The following is a 20,427-nucleotide window of genomic DNA, read 5'->3' on the forward strand; positions in this document are numbered from 1 at the left end:
GGCACGATATCAAAACATATTTTCGCCCACCTGCAAAATCATCAATTCATGGTGCACATAAATTATTTAAGGCTGATGTAGGGAAGAGTTTAGTCCGGGAGAATAGTTGCTCGGGCGCACCCATTGACCATTGACCAATTCTTTCGTAACGATTCCTGAGAAATTACACCGCAAAGCTAGTGAAGAGCAAAAAGAATGTGCTGAAGCTGCTAAAGCGTTACTCATGCGCTATCTCAACGAACAAAATATTGTTTTGCTCGAAATAAATCTTCAAATATGCATTTTTACGCCAAAGGTACCTAATATTTATTTCGAAATTATTTATTCTCTTGGCTTAAACATCGAAATTATTTCCTTCTAAACGAATATTGATGCATTTAAAGGCGTATTTTTTGGTATCTTTTAATTCAGTTTTTTTATCCCTGTTGCCTTAACGAACTAAACTATTGCAACTCTAATTATTGTTTTCCACTTTCCTGGAACGCGATGTTTAGTCAGCTTGATCGTATCTTAGTAACCGTTGACTTTTATCTCTCTTCCTTTTTTTCAGATTCCAAGAGGGGAAGTCAGACAAGGAGATCCTGGATGATCTGCTGAAATCCACGCGCTACGACAAGAGACTCCTGCCTCCGGTCACCGGTGAGTGAGCGCGCGCCGCGCCTTCATTTGTCTTGCCCGCCACCCCACCAATCAGCCCACCGAATGTCCTCGAGAGAGGCTCAAATCCGTTGACTTGCCTGCTCCTCCACTCCCCCGCCTTCACTCACAGCTCGCTTCTCCTTTGCTCAATCTCAGCCGTCGAGTACCTGTCAATTTTTCGATCGCAAAGTCACGATTATATATTTATGATTACAAGAAGTATGTCTTGGCCACAAATTGAGTTAACTGCATTCACTCAATAGATGCTGGCTGATATATGCTTATTTCAAATCATTTTATGGGTCCACAAGCTAAGCCACAATCTTAACTCAACCGCATTTGCAAATGAAACGCAAAGACTTGCGAGCTTTTTTTCGATTGAACGAATCGCCCAATCAAATATTCACTCACCCTGCACTCAAACCGCTCTTGCGCGAGAGAAAGTTAAATAAACACTTTCTCTTCCGCACTACACCGCATGAAAGAAAGGCATTAGCACAGGAGAATTTTTACCCGTTGATTCAATTAATGGAGAAAACCTCACGCAGGTGAATTAAACTTCAAATTCAAAGGGAGGGGGAGAGCTAGGAAGACTAGCAATACTTACTCCGTTTGTCGCATACGGAGACAACGCGAGCCTGTCGCTCTGTCCTCCGTCCATTGACTGCGATTTACGTCTCCGAATTCGATTCCGGAATCTCTCGATACTTGCACAAGTCCAAGGATGCAAGAGCGAATAAATATGGCTGTCAGGATCAAATCTAAAATGATCGAAATCTTTTTTGGATGAATCTAATGATAAATGCATAAGGTTTGTTTGGGTCTGTTGGGTCTGTGAAACAAAGAGCCTTCGATTCTATACGCTAAGAGATGCGTCCTTTCATACGCAACGAGATAGATCCCTTCATGCAACCCGTTGAGGCAGTTGACTTCAACTTCAACCTTGATCACAGATATTTTACTGCGTCGCTCATGGCATGGTTTTGAGATGACTGTTTCGAATTGCACCGTCAGCTCCTGAGGCGTGTGACGGCTGTGGTCCAGATTAAACTCCTCATCGCTCATCATAAAAACTATTTCATGCTAAGACCTATGTTTTGCCTTAGCGACACATCTTCTGCTTACGTCATCGAAGTAGAGAACGAACTTGAGTCGCTGGCGATTGTAAGGTCAAACCGTGACCAAGAACCGAGATAGGGTTCCGCACACGGTGAGAATAAGCACCCATAGCTAAGATGCTGGCAATGATACTAGATAGTCAGCATGCTGGCTCCAAAGTAAATGGCACTATATATTAAATGCTCAGCATAATCTTCGGACAATCGCAAGGTAAAGTATTGCGTGATCCAGGTTTGAATGCAGGCGACGCACAACGTAGGGATAGAGAGGAGAAATGCAATTGGGTGAATTAATGTTAGGTTACTCATATCGCCTTATTTTTTGAATTTTTTATGAATTCCATTACAAACATAAATTGAAAATTCAGTTGCAAAATCTCAAGTGTTAGTATACGCGTAAAATCATAAAAGGAATGTTTTATTTATTAAAAACAGTATAATTGAATAAATATGTATCGTCGCAAAGTATAAATAGAGTCTTGAAAACCTTATGACGGCTAAAATAATTTTTCTCCGAAGAAAATAATTTTAACATCTAATTTCATTGCAAATAAATAAGTATGAATGGGAGTAAGACCGAAGTTCGTGCGAAGATACTACCACCCCCAGCTGAGTTTCACCCTAGGGCCCTGCCCATTAAGATTTGTTATCTGTGAAATCAAATTATTCGCTAATCATAAGGAATGCAGTATAATGGTTTTTCGTAACATTATCTGCTCGACATAATTCAATGCCTCGAGCACACAATGGGAAATTAAGCCTAAAGGTGCATCATAAAAATTATTGACTTTCACCGGGTGAATATTGGGTCTCAACTTTCTAATAGGTTAATCTCCAAAACGGATTATTTTCTTTAATAGCCACTCAAACCGAGATCTCGTTGTAGCCACAAAATATTTTGAATAAGTGAGTGACATTTTTTAGCTTTCATCCCAATCCAGGCCACAAATCCAATGAGTATATTTGTGACAGATGGCTGAATACAATCAAGAACCACGTGTAAGTTTATACTTTTAAAATTACGCTGTAAGTTACTTTCCTTGTGGTGGTAAACATATTGTAAAACGTTATTATCGTTAAAAGGTCTTCATTATTATGAACAATGACACTGAATCAGGTCATTGTTCTACACATTTTTTCAATGGCATAAGCATGTAATACGATGTCACTCAAATGCCTCGGGGTGTGACAACTGAAACAATTAAAAAATATGAAAATACTACAAAGTTCTACCTTTATATAAACAAAATATCCTTCGTATATTTAAAAATAGATTTGGTTCACTTTTGGCCGTATTTACTCATCAATATTTATCTGATGAAAAGGTTCACACTTTCATTTCAACTTTTAATTTGGCCAACATTTAGACAAATTAGTCATTTCATCAGTTTCAAGTGAGGAAAAATGTGAGATATTGTCGGTCTCCCGCAAAGAAAATCCCAGAAAGAAATATGTAAATATTATGTCTGATTGTAAGATAAAGCACCATGTATCAAACTTGAAATTATTACATCGCTTGGAATGAAGCTTAAAGTTTATCTTGGGTAAGGAAAATCAGAAAAATTACTTTTCGTTAAGATACAGTACCGCAGGGAGCGTTGCCTGGTAATGAACATATCAAATTAGCATGTATTGGCAGAGGTGTTGTCAAAACAATATTTCATTATATATCGCGTTATAAACATTTTCTAGACCACTTGAAATTCTTATAGGCCGAATTTCCATCACTCATGTACAATTCTTTACTCTATTTGTAACAGGATTGGTGTGCTTTACCAAAACCTGTAACAACAGGAGAACTCTAGAATGCAACAAATGATAATGGCTAGGCGTTGAATTGATATCGGCAGTCAGATTTTCGATCAGGCATTTTAACTTCAATTGATAAATTGGGGAACGTAATTAAAATTTTATTCGTGAAAGCAAATTTTAGTTTTCAATAATTCAAAATATTTTCGTATCCGTCAGTTTTGAGCCTAAAATTCACAGGAATTCACAGCGATAGCCTCAGACTTTAAATTGGGAATTCCGTCATCCTGAATTGGAAACTGTTAGCTAACTTCGAAGCATAAGCCTGTCGTTCAGGGAAGTAAAATATCTAAGCCTCTTTCTCTTCAAGTCGTTTCTCGAAATTAAAATCACGCGATCGAGCACAATATGGCCAGATTCAATGATTTTAGCTCAACTATTTAGTGTCAAATTGCAATCAATAGATGCGGTATGATTTCACCCCTAAAATAATGAACTTTCGTTACAAATGACTCTCTCTATATCAATTATTACCTATCCAAAAAAGCGTGTTACCGGAATGCAACGGAGCGTCAGTAATTCCTATTGCAACGGAGGGAATTTATAGAACCTGAAAGTAAAATCTCGAGTAATTTGGATTCACTATGGATCTATCGATCGGGATTATAAATTATATGAGTGAATTGAATGAATGAATTTATTACTCCAACCTTAAATGTACACTTTTTTTAACAACACAAAATTAATGGAGCTTTAGGTAGCTTCAATGGTTAAAATATAAAACCAGCATGGAAGCTACCATCTTAAAAATTAAATTCAAGGCAGACCAGAAAAAAAAAGAAAGTATATATAATGTTTATGCAACATTATCCTTATGAAACATATATGTGACATTAACTTACAATAAACAAGATCAAATTATAATATATGGACAAAATAAAATAAATTTCTTTTTCTACTTTCACAAAAATATAAAAAATAATGCATTGAATAATATATAATAATATGTATTCACAAACATATCAAAAAAGAACATTTATATTATCATGGGATAGCAACCAATCTTTAGCCTTCTTAAAAAATTTATTTATACTCTTTAACTCTTTGATCAAACGAGGTGATTTATTAAAAATCTTGGGCCCCAAATGAAGAAACGATCTTTTAAATAAAGAAAGATATGGCTTAGGAACTAGAAAATTAACATTCCTACGTAAGTTATAACCATGCTCGGTTCCAGAAATCGCTGGAAAACTACCACTTCGCAAAAAAATAACTTTAAAGTTTTATAAACAAATATATACCTTAATGGCAATAACTTAAGACTAACAAATGGAGGGATCAAAAAGATTTTTATTGGCAAATATTCTAATTGTGCAGTGATTGATTATTATATAGTGATTGTGAGACCATACCATTTTCAATGAAAAGTCTTCTTTTTGTAAAGAAAATCCGGAAAAAATCGCATTGCAATCCATCGATACTGCTGCTTGTGCCCGGCACTAATTCTGGGACTTTCGCGCCGTAAATGTATGCTACCCGCTGAAACGATGAGCTTAGTACGATAGTACCTGCAAGGGGCAACACAGCTCGATAACTATCGAAATTCACCATTAAACCTTAACCGGTGACGTGCAGTCTGAGAGAACGCTGTGTTTCTAAAATTATGCAATTATGCAAAAAGTTTGAAAAACGAGCAAAAATGCAACAAATTTTCAAAATGTTCGTATTAGCCATGGGATCATGCTGATAGTTAATTTCTAGTTTCCATGTATTACAATTCGTTTGATTTTCTGTACTAAGTGTGCTATGTATGAGAACACGGTTCCCAAGTATTAATTGGACCAACAAAATTAATTTCAAGGATAACAATTACTTCCAAGGTTTAAGGAACACAATGTGCAGACGCACATATAGTCCAAGAAACTCAGAATTTCGTCATGCCGCGCGCGGTCTACAATAGACCACGCAGACATAGCACACTATCTTTGAGGTGCAAATTTCTGAAGAGCTATACGAGACAACTAAACACTCCTCCAAGTTGTGACTACATTTTAAATAAATACAAGTGTCTTATATACATGTATATTGAGCATATTGGCGGCATTACTACGTAAGGCTCAACGATGGCTTACGAAATTTACCAAGTTTTCTTGGTTACATCACCAGATGAATTATTTCGATATGACCGACGTTTTGATGACTAACTCCGCTAACATCATCCTCAAGACACTGCGGAAACGCCCTGAAGGCGATGGCAGTGCTATAATCTGTTCATTTTATCTCTTCGGGTGAGCTGGTGTGGCCAAAGCAAGTGGAGATGAGGGGAGGGAAAGTTTCTCGACATGTGACTTTGCCTTTGCTATTCAGCAAACAGTAGGCGTGGCCTCAGTGAGTCGCTCTCAGACCTACGCCGAGTGAACATCGTGAATCTGCTCGTGGAGCAGTGTTGCCAAACTTCACGCGTTCTCCTTGTATGTGTCTAATGTAAGTATGCCTTTCAACAACGGTTCCTCATTCAGCGCGGTAGCTGAAAATGTCATGGGCTTCTATGAAAGGATTATCCCCAATGCCTTCCAAATGAGTAGATATATTGTCTCGACACCGGGGCCAAAATACCCGTGTCCACCTATGATTCAAACGTTTTCAGTGACAAAGTAGGGCGGCATGGCATGTACATTTGGCAACGTTATGTTCGCTCCTCCTCTCTCTCTCTCTCGGTACTACCCCTCCCCTATCAGCGAAGCCATCCGAGAGTGTCCGGGCTCTTACGAAAGCTCACCCTCAGACATGAAGTGAATAGACTATAGTCATCTAAACGTCGGCAATGCCTAACTCACCTGGTCGTATACCCGACTAAACAAAAGGGCGCTGTTTGGGACGAGGGCACGGTAGAGAGGGCATGATTCGACTTCATGGGCGGAGGGAGACGACATTCTGGTCCATAAATCAGAGATGCGGTCGCGCGAGGTCAGGTGAGATGTTGGATATTGTTATTCTCAAAATTATTCACGCCGTAATGAGTCTTGTTACGTGTCCATTTTCTGAAATCGCACCCTTCATTCATTGAAATAATACTTCAAAGACTTATCGGATGCATTTCATAATATACTACTTCGTATATCCTGAAAAGAGTTTTCAGAGCGTGGGGCTGCTGACTACACGGTACTGGGTTCCAATCCCGAGTGAAGCCCTCGGGTACACCGATCCTCGATGCCATATGTGGCCCAGGAAAAGGACTCACTGCTCCGATGCACTCTTCAATGAAATGCAATTTTCCCCTTTTTTAATAATATAAATAGGTATCATTTTCTGTCTGACTCTGAACAGTCTCACTCGAAAAATGATAATGTATCGAAACTAGTCTTGTCATTATAAATTCGATGTAAAGTGGAAACTTGGATTTCATTCGGCAGTTCATGATGGAACAGCTCCTCCAAATTGATTAAAGTTCTTTCATCCCTAAACTAATGTCGTGAATTTCGCACGTTTGGGACTTAACCTGGGTGAGCTCTCACCTCATCCATCGAATCATCCTTCGGGTTTTACCACTGACAATGAGTGAGTGAATCTCCTGTGCCTTTAGGCTCGGGTGCGAGAATATCGCATTGCTTTTGCCGATGAGGGTGGCTTGGTCCTCAAAAGGTTGCCATTCCATGACCGTTCGCTCCTTGTCGATCGCGTTCGCTTGTGGCGTTCAAGGCTTTGCCGGCCCTCATTCGGGGGGCAGCGGGAAGGCGGGGAGGGTAGGTGCCTGCCGCCCCTTAATACCCCCTGCCAGTGTCCCCCCCAAAAACCCCCTCTTTTGTTTTTCCAGATGCGGACTATCAGTGCTGCGAGCGGAGTCGAGCCTCCCCTCCCCCCTCCCCCTCCTCCTCCGTCTACGGCCACTTCCGCGACTCTCCGGGAAAGAACCGGCGCCGATTCGGCGAGTCCACTGGTCCGTGCCGCTTGCCTCTACTTGTCTAGCCGTATTATTAAGCTCTACTCCTTCATGTGCATCCACCTATCTCTTTTCTGACATTGCCTACATCCTCCGAGAGCCCTCGCTTCCAAGAACCGCGCATCCATCGCTGCGTGATGCGCGACGGCGTGATTGCACGTCGGTTTCCTAGCTCTCTGCCGCATGCATCGCGGATGGCGCAATCACGCAATCGCGTCCTGCAGCAATTGCTGCCTCCCGGCCAACTGGTGTGCGATACGACCGCGCGGCGGCGTCGTGTCTGACATTGTACATTCCGACATCACGCAATGATTTCAGGAATCCCTTCAAACTACTTGATTCTGGTTCGGTGATCACGCGGTCGCACAGCCGCGGATGCGTGGTTCTTGGAAACGAGGGCTCTCTGTAATGTTGTGCCTCGTCCTCTCGTAGCACACAGCCTGGCGTTGCTCTCTCGCTCTCTCTCTCTATCTCTCCTGTTTGTTTACAATAGAAGTTGAATAACAAATGAAGTCTCCCTTGTGCTGTACTTGCCGTTAAACCTTAAACTAGTCGTTTCTCCTCTCCTGGCCCCCAATCTGTTCGTGGTGTTGTGTTCGAAGCCCATTTTCTGTGCGACTACGTTCTAAAAATTGAATTTCGTCGTATTGGAGTCGCTCCGGATGGAAGGATAAACCATTTTCCTACGAGCTGCCTACTACAGCGTCCCTTACGGCGGTAGAATGAATTTCTTCAACACACCGTAACCGTCAAATCATCTGATATTGGTATGTAATGGTGGAAATTATATAAAAAATGAATAATCATGTGGGAATGGACCCACACCGATCTATATACATTGGCGACCGAAGATTGATGTAATTTTGAGGTAAAATGCATCAGATAAAGCAGTTGCTTCCATATTTTTTGGTAGTTAGAATTAAGAAAAGAACACTTCAACCCATCTTTACCACCAAACCGCTCCACTTGGCGACTGAAGAGTGCTTGATTGACTGAAGAGTATTGATAATGAAGAGTGCTTAGAATAAAGCTGAAAATACCATTTGTTAGATAGTGAAAATATGACAAAAAACAATACCGCGATCGGTATTTACCCAATGTTGTCCGTTCTTATTCTCTCTTTCATCCCAAAATTGGGACGAGTTGGTTTTCTGTTTTTGGAATGGTGGATAAAAGATGTTGTAAATTTCATGTAAACCCTTTATATGCGATAATATAAAAGTAAAATAGCATTGGTCAACCATTAACTTGGCCAGATAGTGAATCATCCATGCCGCATATTGCTTTTAAACTTTGTTTCCAATTCTGGGTTTATTGTTGTCATTCGATGGATCGCTAGTGAAACCAATCAACTGGTAATTGACGACGACTGTTGATTGCTTCGACTTCTATATTGTCACGGAAAATGGGTTTCCAGCACCTTCTATTCATCTCTGAACCGCTTTTTGTATGACGCCCCTCTATCATACCCTCACTTAAATGCCATCATCCGCCTGTAGTATTGACATGTGCTTCCTTACTGCTTGCTAATAATGTATTTTGGACATCGCCGAGAGATGTTGTGCATGTGCCCGCCTCCTTGTATTGTTTGTGCTAAAACTCTCGGCTCCGTTGGATTTCACTTTGTTGCTGACGGTGGTGTTATTTTAGTTACCTAGTCAACTTCAAACTCCGTCTCAGATCTTGCATACTAGGTCTTAGGTGAGCCCTTATTGTGCGTGGTTGTCACATTGCACCGCGTAATGGACAATGTAGCTCACTTCAAAATTTGATGGAAAATTTGTATTGCAAGCCAAGCAAACTATGGGGCTAAAATTTAAATAACGATTACGACCTAATTTTGATTGATAATTGTAATCTCGAATAAATTTTAAGTCAACTTATTCGAATGTGGTATGCGTGACATGATAATAATAATGCCACAAATGGGACCTTCAAATAGGAAAAAATGATCAAATGATATCTCCTTATGCTTAATCAGTTATATATAAAGAGACCCCACAGCCAAGTGTTTTAGAGGCCAATTTAGGTAGCTCACGTGTTTTCAGAAAAAAATCTTCAGGAAGTAGGTGAATTTCAAAACAATCAGCCCAAATTCACTTATGACTGATGTTTATTCGAAAAAGAGATAAAAAAGGTTCCGCTTGTATGTCTACAATGGATTAGATCTTGGGCATAAAAAAATGTGAAAGTAGTCGTTAAAAATTACGAAAAATGTATTTGTGTGAATAAAATTTAGTATCATTAGAAACAAGCCCCAGTTTAACCTTTTTAAAGGTGTTCAAGTCATAGCATCACAACGTCACGTATAAACCAACCATCGACGTAAAACTTTGCTCCCGTGGGGTGCTCTTCAACTTCTGTTTGCTATGCTGCGACTAATACACCTACAATAACGTAGGGCATTATTTTTTCTCTTAAATGAAACAGAATATACTTTACTCAAAATTAGTAGGATTTTTTTATCGACTGACCCTGTATTAAGGCTACTCATCCATTGCCACTCTGCTTTTCCCGTCCAGCTCCCAGCTTCGTTGCTCTTCCAAAGCATTCATCGCTCCTTTTATTTCCCCCTGCCAACATCTCGCATGACCCCATCCCCTCTTATTATCTTCCCATTCCTTGGGAGGTGTGTCAGGTACAAGTTACGAAAATTCAATCAGAAATGAGCGCATCGGTTTTTTCGTCCCAATGTCAATTTTTCCCTAGCCTCGTCAGGAGATGCCAGATTTAAACTTCTGAGCCTCTTAAACTCACGAAGACTGTGAATTTCTTTCGGTTTTGCCGCCACGTGACATGATCAGCTGTAGACTCTACCACAGAAATGTCCGTGCCCCGGGCCCCGGTTCATAACCCGTTTGTGACAAACATTGCCCGATCCTTGCATCGGTGCTTTGTAGAGGGCGCTTCAAGAAAGTACTCCGTCCGTCGTAAAGTGGGCGGAAATCGGAAAAAGCCGGACAAAATTACAAAATGGCTTTTTTTGAGTTATAAACTTGAAGCTTCGCAGGTATACTAAAAAATGATTGAAATTTATGGATATATACTTCATTTGACATAGATCCCACCAGTTACTGAGATACAGAGGCTCAAACGTGAGAAAATTTCCATAAAAACTTAAGTTATAGGTGGTTATAGTGGTGTAAGTTATAGGTGAAGTTATAGGTGGATTCTTGCGGAATAAAAAACCACTTAATCTGTTGTCATGGTGTTTTTTCTTTAATTTTCCGTAATCTTAAAGAATATCATCGATAAATTCTTACCATACTTACTCTATAACTTCACCATCTACTTACTTTGGAAGATTTTCAGAGAAAATTGAAGACGGGCGTTTTGATAGAAATTTGCTCACGTTTGAGCCTCTGTATCTCAGTAACGGGTGGGACCTATGTCAAATGAAGTACATATCCATAAATTTTAATTATTTTTTAGTATACTTTCGGAGTTTCAATTTTATAACTCAAAAAATCCATTTTATAATTTTGTCCGGCTTTTTCGGATTTCCGCCCACTGTGCGACGGATGGATCTTTAAGCTGATGTGCCCCTTGGAGTTTTTCGTTTAGAGCAAGCTAATGCCGACGCGACACTGACATGAGTTTCTCTCTACCCTTCCTTATGGCCTTCCCTAAGTATGCAAATTGTCGGTCATCTCCTTCTAATACCTACCTCGAAACGTTGGCTTCGGCTTAACATCTCATTAGTTCATTGGTGGCGGTGAATCAGAACTTAAAGCCCTTATATCTTCTTTTTCATTGCCATCTTTCTCAGAGACGAAGTGGTCGTCATTTCTCGCATTTGCGTTTCAAACACTTGCGAACTGCGAAGGACAAAATTGGGTGCGACCCCTCGTTGGATGAAATGAAATTTCAAAGAGTATCTCCTAAAGTTAATAATTAATGTATTCGAAACCGTATTTTTATTGGCTTGGCAACCATCATCTGGGAGGAGGATATGTCTTAACCTTTCCGAGGAAGTTGTAAGAGTGGCAAACTCTCTCACTCATAATACAAATTCCTCGGACAGTTTTACACATTTTCCTCACCAATGATGGTTGCCTAGTCAACTGAAAAATCATTTCGAATTCATTTATTTCTCTTTGACTGAGTTTTAAGGGATACACTTCTAAATTTCAACCACGTAAGAGTTTGAATACATTGATAAGCGCAGCAACACAGACTCATTAATGGCATGAATTACATTTTTTCGGGTTTCTCCGTTTGTGCTTCATAATGAAATAGTTAACGTTTCGCGGACTTAGATCGCCTTTTCTCATGATTGCGGCTGTGCTGCATGCAAGAGAGAAAGGGATTGCGCGCCAGCAGAATTAGGTGGGTGCATGTAAGTTCCAGGCGAACGGGGGCTGGATGTGACAAGGAGGAGAGGGGAGGCCTTTGAAGTCAATTGAGTCCTAGTGCTGTTTATTATTTGAGAGTCTCCGTTTCCGTTGAAATTTTCTAGCTCTTATTTAATTGCCTAATTTTAGTCGACAATTATACACCTCATACTACTTCCCCGTACTTAAATAACCGAGAAAGATTTACTTACATTTTAAGACATACTTCCCGTTCCCAAAAGGTAGGTGACATTATTTTCCTCTCTGAAAACATTTCTATATATAATATATTATATATAGAAATGTTTGGGAATATATTGGCAGATGGAGAATGGTATGAAGCCTCACTTCTTCATTGTGGACGTATCGTACGGCCTCTCTTAATTAAATTATCTCACTCAGTAATATTACGGACGTTCATTTACTTCCATCCGAACCGTTCTACAAGCTGAGGTACTACCCGCTGATACAAAGTACGGAATGGCTGAATTAATCTCATGTGCAGGTGGAGCAAATGAAGGACAAACTGGTTGGGATGTGTGGCATGGCATATCCTGACTGACTGAACTCCATGAAGCCTTATTTTCACCATTAGGAGCTCTTTTGATTTTTTCGAGTGACAAACAAAAAAAACATTAAAAATTATTAAGTCTTACATATATTTTATATTCTCACTTTCCGAAATTCCATCGTGCACCTGTCCTCTTCGGCAAACTGAACATTTTTACTGAGAAGAAACGCGCATAGGGAATCGCGAGTCTTTTTGTCGAGTCTTTCTTGATTTAAAATACGAGTGCCTCACCGAAAATAATATTTCACATCATTATGGGCGGCAAAATCCTGAACGGAAGTGTAACAGATAATAGAACGAATATAGTGAAAAATACATTGACTTTTACATATACGTTCGTAGCTTTCATAGAAGACCAAGCTCTTGAAATTGCTCTAATGTTCCATTTAATATATTTAACTTTCATCTATCCTTTTCGAAGTTCTCATTTTGGCTTTCCACACATCATTTTGAACTATTCCTAAGTATTAGATATATTTCACCTCGTTCCTTCTAGGGTATTTTCCATTTCCTTAGCGCAATTACGTTTTCAATAGTTTTATCTCATTCGCACCGGTGAAAATATGTTTGGTCTCGACCAGCAATGGCAGGACTTATATAAGGAAGTAAAGTCATTTTAAATTGAGGTTGTTTCGGATTATATTTATCATTGGAAATTCTGCTAGATTAAGATGCTTTGAGTGTGATTGGTATCATCTTTTAAATCTTGAATGTGCTCCTGTTTTGATAGGCGGTGCTCTGTAGAGGCAGAAGCCTCTTCAGCATTACTAAGTAATTACAATTACGTATTTATAGTTATGTTTCTATGAAATGGAGAGACACAATCCTACATTAATAACACAGGCCAACAATGAAAAAACTTTTTTATTGAAAATACCTTATTCTTATGTTTTTAAAGTTTCTGAATCCAAATATGATGGTTTTAAAGTTGTATTACTCACCATTTATTCACATTTTATAGTTAAATTCATGAAATCAAGCAATATTTTTAGAATGTAACAGCTTTTTTATAGTTATAATAAAATTGAAAAAGTAGGTCAAATGAACGAAGAAAATGGGGATTACTGTTGGTACATCACCGAGAAGTTCAGCAAGCGATTTATCGCAGAAAAAGCTACACAAAAAGCTTCAAGGAAAAAAGGGAAAGAAAATGTAGATCAATTCCAGTTGACAAGTGAACCCTGTATTATCACGCTGTGGTAAAAACAAACAACTTTATCACGATGTAGTGAACGGCAAATACAAACAATTTTATGATGTAACACAGTGTTTCATTGATTTCCTTTTATTACTTATAGGGGTATTAGACTAAATATTAAAATACATATTGCTTGGAAACTATGGGTGATACAAAAAAGCTAAGGCCAGGTTTGGATTCGGCACATCAAAATCTACAAAGATCAGCTATTAAAATAAATAAAAACTTTTCAAACAAAATTTTTTTGTTGGCCTGTGTAATAATCTCACTTACGAGGTATCTGATGGCGAACCGACGACTTTCACGAGCTTACTGAATTAATTTAAGTTGAGTGAACTGAGTTGGAGCTGGGGTATCTTCCCTATATTGTATTCCCTGTTGCTTTAGGATAAAAAAATTATTTATCGTGATAGCTTATAAAATGTTATCATATGAACCAGAAATTTGTCCTCAAGTTTAACACCAGGGTGAAAAGGATCAAGAAGAAGTAAATTGCTTGCTGAATATATCTACGAATAAAAGACGATAATTCGCCAATTACCGAGGTAAATCATCTCCATTCTTGGTAAAAATTATTATTGCAATAATTATATGCCCTCTTCGCATGAGTAGAATCTAGATTGATCATGATGTATTGAATTAAATGCTTTTGTTTTGAGTAATTTTTAACTTAATCCAGCAAAATAGAATAAAGTTTGATTTACACAATTTGTCCTGAGGGAGCACAGCAAATAGTCACGATAGGTGGATAGACCTAGTTGAGTGTGAATGGTATGTGCTCGATGAACTAGTTAAGTCATTAATTAGATGTGTACCTATAGATTGAATTTTGATGAAATTGCACATTGATTAATAGCATTCTTTTGGCAAATGTCGGGACATAAGCGAAGTTACTTCTGGGACATCATGTTTCAATAGGTCCTTGAAATTTCGTTCATGATACTGGGATAAGCAAATGACTATTCAATTGAATATAATAACTAAGGTTGTTTTCTTTTCATTTTCACTATTCTATTCGGAAATTAGTCGCAACATTTTCGCTGCGTCAGCTGATTTATTTTTTTGTGCATGATAAAATTATATTAAGAAAATTATCGAAATCCACTCTTTCATCTCAGAATAAAACGAGAATCAGGCCAATGGTATTTTTTAAAAGTTTTTTTATGAACTCGCTTTGTTGTTTGTCGTTTTGCCCGGGCCAAATCTTACAAATCAATTTTAACACATTTTCCGAGTAGCTATGAAGCTGAAATTTTCAGGATAGCAATGAACGTGATTACAAATCAATATTTCTTTGGAATTAGTCGTCGTAATATGATAATTCCACTCTCCTTTTACAGATTATTACCGACCACAAATAGTACATATTTTCGATAATAATTTTTTTTCGTGGCAATTACAACTTCATCACTCATGTTTGTTTAAAAATCCTACGTCATAAAACGAAAGAATCATCCTTGAAGTGGAAGTGAAAGTCCGGATAATATCGTACCTGGCTCGATAAAATGTGCTTAAATGAAGTTGGTGAGGGAACCTATGGTGGAAGCATGTCTTTGGTGTGACCTATGGTGAAAACATGCTGAAAAGAAAGAAATATGGTGAAAAGCGATTCAGAGATAAAGGGAAGCATACCTCATCAGAGTAATTGAAAGAGGTGTCTACGCATTTGGACGGAGGGAAAAGCATGAAAAAGAAACACAAGAAAATCTCCTTAAATGGCGTAATTTTCCCTTTGCGAGCAATAAATTTTCCCCTTGCTTCATTAGCGCCGATATCGTTATAATTGCCCTCTGAGTTCAACGATGGAATGACGAACGCCGTGCGTCACGCACGGGAATAACTGAAGCCTACCTTAGAACTTACAACATGGTCAACAGTTATCTATTTCAAATGGGTAAATGAGCAAAATTCTAAAGTGAGGATAGTGCTTTTTGAATAGGTAAAACTTTTGTACAGGACTCCATCATTTTCCAATTCAAATTACAGTTCAATCCCATTTATTTATTTGCAATAAACCCAAAAACAGTACATGAGACCTTTTACATTGGATTTTTTAAAAAATGGTTAAATATTAAAGTGTAACAAGAAACAACAACATAAAAAAATGATTTAATACACTCAGATATCACGTAATACTTCACTTCTATGAACGCCTCATCCGCTCATTTGTTATTTGGGCGGAGAAAGAAAAGAGGGATTTAAAGAGGAAGTTTCCTGATGGCGGTCGTAAATGATGAAAATTATGATGTTATATCAACAGAGGGAGCCTTGATGGAATTGTAGGTAAGAGGTAGCCGGTAGGTAAGGGATCTCTGGGTCACAGATAAACGATGGAGAGGTAGATGGAAAAGAGATGAGTTCCGTTTTTGACCGGGAAAAATAATTTATTACCGAGAAAAATAATTTCAAAGTTGCACAATCTCTCAAGATGGAGTGATGCGCAATTTTTCGGCTTCACTCGGGGTGATTATTTCCGTATTATTAATTCTACCGAGGCAGCATGACTCATGGCGAACAATCTCTCTAGAAGGCCTCTGGCCCTTTAACGTGGTCAATTCATTTGCAGACTCCAAACTACTCGGATTAATCATGGTTAAGGCTATCAAAACTCTGAACGCCCACGTTGAACACGGATATACAAGCACTTAAGGTACCGACGCGGTTTAGTTGTGTTAATGATCTCATGCTTTATCCGTTGAAACCTTCTTTCTGTTGTGAATACAACGTGAAAGGAAAACAAGGAAAACTCTCATGAAATATAAACTTATACCTGCACTAACATCTATTTGCCTCTAACGAAATATTGCGTGAACTTGAGCCGAGATGGAAGCACTAAGGTTTTAGGGGGTCTCCCCTTCACGTAACCATCCATCCGCCTCGTTTCACTGGCCTTCCTGGACCACCGCCACTCTCCGTTTGTCTTCCAAATCTCCCTCAAAAGCATTCCCTGACTCACAAAACTATTATTCTTGGTCGTTGGGGGCGGAAAACGGATAATTAGCCTACGTATGGCTATGATCATATTGAGTTTCTATCAGACTGGAACACAGACTCCGAAATTTTAATACAGGCTATGAAATTTGTTGCCATAGAAACTATTAATGATGCCGTTTTCACCTCTTGCATCTTAAAAATTTTTAACCAAATTTTAAAAATTATTTCATTTTTCAACGAAAGCGTTACCAATTTAGGAAGCGGTGATAATGTGAGGCAAAAGGATTCCATGCTACGCTAGTCGTGCCGACCTTAAAATCAGGGATTTGTATTTGTAAATCGATCAGTGGAAAAGGTCTACGTATATAAAAGCGAAACATCAATGAGTGATTATATATGAGAGTGAAGTATCCTACGGTGTTTTGAGGAAATATTTCCTACGTTAATTTTGTCAAAAATTCATAAAACCTGAATCAAATTAATTGGACGGACTCAAATATCTTAATGATTGAGGAGCGATTATTTGGTAACGCGTATTTTTATATGTGATACCTGCTTAATTGCTGATTCAGTGAATTATATGTACCTTTAGATAGTTTTTATGTTCCTGAAAAAGTGTTAACTTTTAATGTTTAGCTAAATTTAAATAACTCCTCTCCTGCGCTGAAAACTAGATCACGCACTTCCTCTCGTACATATATTGAGTCGATTTGGAACCGCGAGGCAGAAGCTTATGGAATTAAGACAGTGAAATAGGTAGTCCTTGGTTTGAATTCGATGATATTTTATGAAATACAGGTATCTCTCGCATAAGACTATAGATACCTATATTCTTATAAAAATGGCGTTGAGAAAATTTTGTTTAAGCGATAGGTGCATTTCAGGCAGTATAATTTTCACTTTGTGCGCCATTTTCTGACCTTCTCTAGGCACAACTTATATTTTCTTCCATGGGCATTCATACATTTAATATATACCACAGTGATACAAAATCCAAGTGATTGTTAACTTTTGTAGAGTGAATTACGTCATGAATATATTAAGGTAAATGGTGTTATTTTCTTTTTCCGTGCTTATAAAGAGGTCACATAAGGGTTTTGGTAGGTTCCATAGTTGAAATAAAGCAGGAAGATCGCTTGAAATATTGCAGAGCAATTTACAGACGCAGATGTGTTGTAGCGAAAAACGTGTCAAACGAATTCGTGCTCAGCGAGGGATATCTGTATTCATGCGAAATGACGACTCGTGTCCCTTATATTACCAAATTATGATATGTAGCTCCGCGAAAGATTCTCTGGAAAACATTTTCTCCGCCTCCTCCGCATATTTGTGGTTGATCCGAAAATTGTCCGATATATGCATAATCTATGACCGAATCATTTATTATTTATTAGGTTACAAAAAGCCGCAAACATAATTGGCCTTATTGAAAAAATTCTTTCTCTGTGCGACCATGCCTGCCCATTGCGAATAGGTTCTAAAATTTTCGTGTCTCTATTACGGGTAGATAGTGCTATGCACTGATTTAAATGCTATCACAAGTACGAACTGGGATGCGGTTTTTCTACATCGTTTCCGTTTTCCTTAGCTTCTTTTGGGCTCACTCCAAATGTTCTAGTTGCCCCTATAGAAAGAAGTTTTTACTTCCAACGTTCTCAGCGTTCTGAGCACATTTTAGTTTTGCGATTGAGGGGAGCGTGATAATGTTACCGAAAGCTTTTCGGTTTTGTCTTTGTCCTTTAGCTGGAAAACGAGGGAATCTTTGGTGAAGTTCAACGGTAGGTGCTATCAACTCGTCTTCCCGCCAACTCCTTCCTTATTATTGTGATTACCTCAGAGTAATTATAAACAGGAATTATATCCTGTGCGTGCGATCATTGATAAAATGGCAAAAACCCAGATTGATAGTCTTTGCTGGGAGTGATAGAGCGATTGCGATGATATCGCATATGTTTCCATGTTCTCATTTCTCGGAAAAGTTTCTTTCCGCTAAATTGAGCACTCAAAAATAAAGAGAAGCATCACGATTTTAATGAAAATCTATATATGATTATATCTCCGGCTAACATCTTCTGTTTCCCATGCTAGTGTTGAAGTTTGGGGTTTCAATGTTGGCCCCAGCTTTTGGTTTCGGCGCTGCCATCTTGAGCACTCTATCTTTGTTTTTTTACACACTCTTAGGTGGCGACAGGAATGTTTTGTTGGTCGCCTGCGCAAATTGAGATAAACTTGCTTTTTTGGTAAGCACGCACCGCTTCCTTTTCTTTCTTTCACCCCTGCATTGCTACCCCTTATTAAGGCCGTTTTACACGGGGCACGGAATTGCGCAGGTTAGAGCTGCATTAATTTCTAAAATGGCGTGGAATTGCTCGAATGCATAAACGAAATTAGAACAGGGGCTATTTTGCCGTCTCGCATCCACGCATTCTCGCATGTGTTCTAGCAATTCACCGCTTTACATTAATTTCTAAAATGGCGTGGAATTGCTCGAATGCATAAACGAAATTAGAACAGGGGCTATTTTGCCGTCTCGCATCCACGCATTCTCGCATGTGTTCTAGCAATTCACCGCTTTACATTAATTTCTAAAATGGCGTGGAATTGCTCGAATGCATAAACGAAATTAGAACAGGGGCTATTTTGCCGTCTCGCATCCACGCATTCTCGCATGTGTTCTAGCAATTCACCGCTTTACACGACGCAATTTTGATTTCGCCTTCGCACGTACGTCAGATTGCGCAATTCCGTGTACCGTGTAAAACGGCCTTTATACTCGTGTTAGTGATGTTCGTACGAGTGAGGCGCGCGCCGCGCCACCTGTCGATGCATCACAACATGGCGGCGGCGCGCAGTCCCTCACCCCCCTCTCTCTGTTCTTTCTTCTCTGTCCACAGGGACGCTGACGGTCAACATGAGTGTCCTGCTGCTGAGCCTCGCCTCGCCCGATGAATCCAGCCTCGTAAGTCTCTTTTTCTTCTTCTTCATCTGCTCCTATTAATTCGTTCTTTACTTCCATTCCCTCAGCCTTGTCATTTTCACATCATCAGCGCAGTCGTCTGAGATGTCTTTTTTTTTTTAATAAAAAGCATTCAAAAACAACCGCTGGATGCATATTATGATCCATTTATTATCATTTTCTGAGACATTCGGCGTTCGTGACGCTTACAACAGTTTCTTAAGAAGTTCAACATGTTTCAGACGTTTCAACATGTATCTCAACAGCATAATATATCACGGAATTTGATGGAAAAGTTTTCTTAACTGCGAATGCATTTCTAGTTCCGAAAAAAACTTTTTCTTTCATTATTTCACCAATTAATTGATTTAAAGATACGCGGATACCTACAACTATGCGTCACTTGAAATATTTTCCTGACTAAAGGGCCTTTGGTGACTATGGGATTCAAACGAAACAAATATTTTTTTCATTTATGAATTGCTTTTCTTGGTAAACAATCAATGACTACAGGTTCAAGTTACTATGATTAATGGCATTGCGTTAGACCCTAACTTTGTAACAAACAATTTTGATTCTCAAAAGAGAGAAAAATATAATTTTATGGAGCGTGATCTCAACTTTTAGCCGCTCCCGAGAGAAATCACTCTCTCACCTCTTGCGCTTGGAATAAAAAAAATAATGAAACGGCCAAAATAGCTCTTTAAGCATCGGGATTGTCATCAACGCGGCTACGGGTGATCATTATGACTTAATGACGCGAAGGAAGTTTTATCTGGAAATCGCATTTGATAATAAAATTTTTTGGATTGGCTGTGAATAAGATGTTGGTCTGCTCATAGGGAAAATTTTGATTTCAACTGGTAGGTAAATAATGCTTCGTCTTTTCGTCTTTATTTTTCAAGCGAATTTAGGACAACATTGTCCTCTCTTACAATTAACTTGATTGGCAATCACAAACACCCATGCCCTGGATGGTGATCAATCC

General features: G+C 38.8%; 1 protein-coding gene across 15 annotated transcripts in view; it reads left to right on the forward strand.

Moving 5' to 3' along the window:
- LOC124155779 (glutamate-gated chloride channel) overlaps positions 1-20,427 on the forward strand; it is a 661,010-nt gene that overhangs the window by 542,125 nt on the left and 98,458 nt on the right. For 10 of the 15 annotated variants that reach the window (XM_046529880.1, XM_046529974.1, XM_046529888.1 and 7 more), the window contains exons 6-7: positions 551-639; positions 19,336-19,442. In XM_046529880.1, the coding sequence (XP_046385836.1) occupies positions 551-639; positions 19,336-19,442 (196 nt within the window). The remainder of the gene's footprint in view (positions 1-550; positions 640-19,335; positions 19,443-20,427) is intronic. The other 5 variants (XM_046529897.1, XM_046529992.1, XM_046529958.1 and 2 more) reach the window with 1 other exon arrangement.

Source organism: Ischnura elegans, chromosome 1 (genome assembly GCF_921293095.1).
Source record: "Ischnura elegans chromosome 1, ioIscEleg1.1, whole genome shotgun sequence".
NCBI lineage: Eukaryota > Metazoa > Arthropoda > Insecta > Odonata > Coenagrionidae > Ischnura > Ischnura elegans.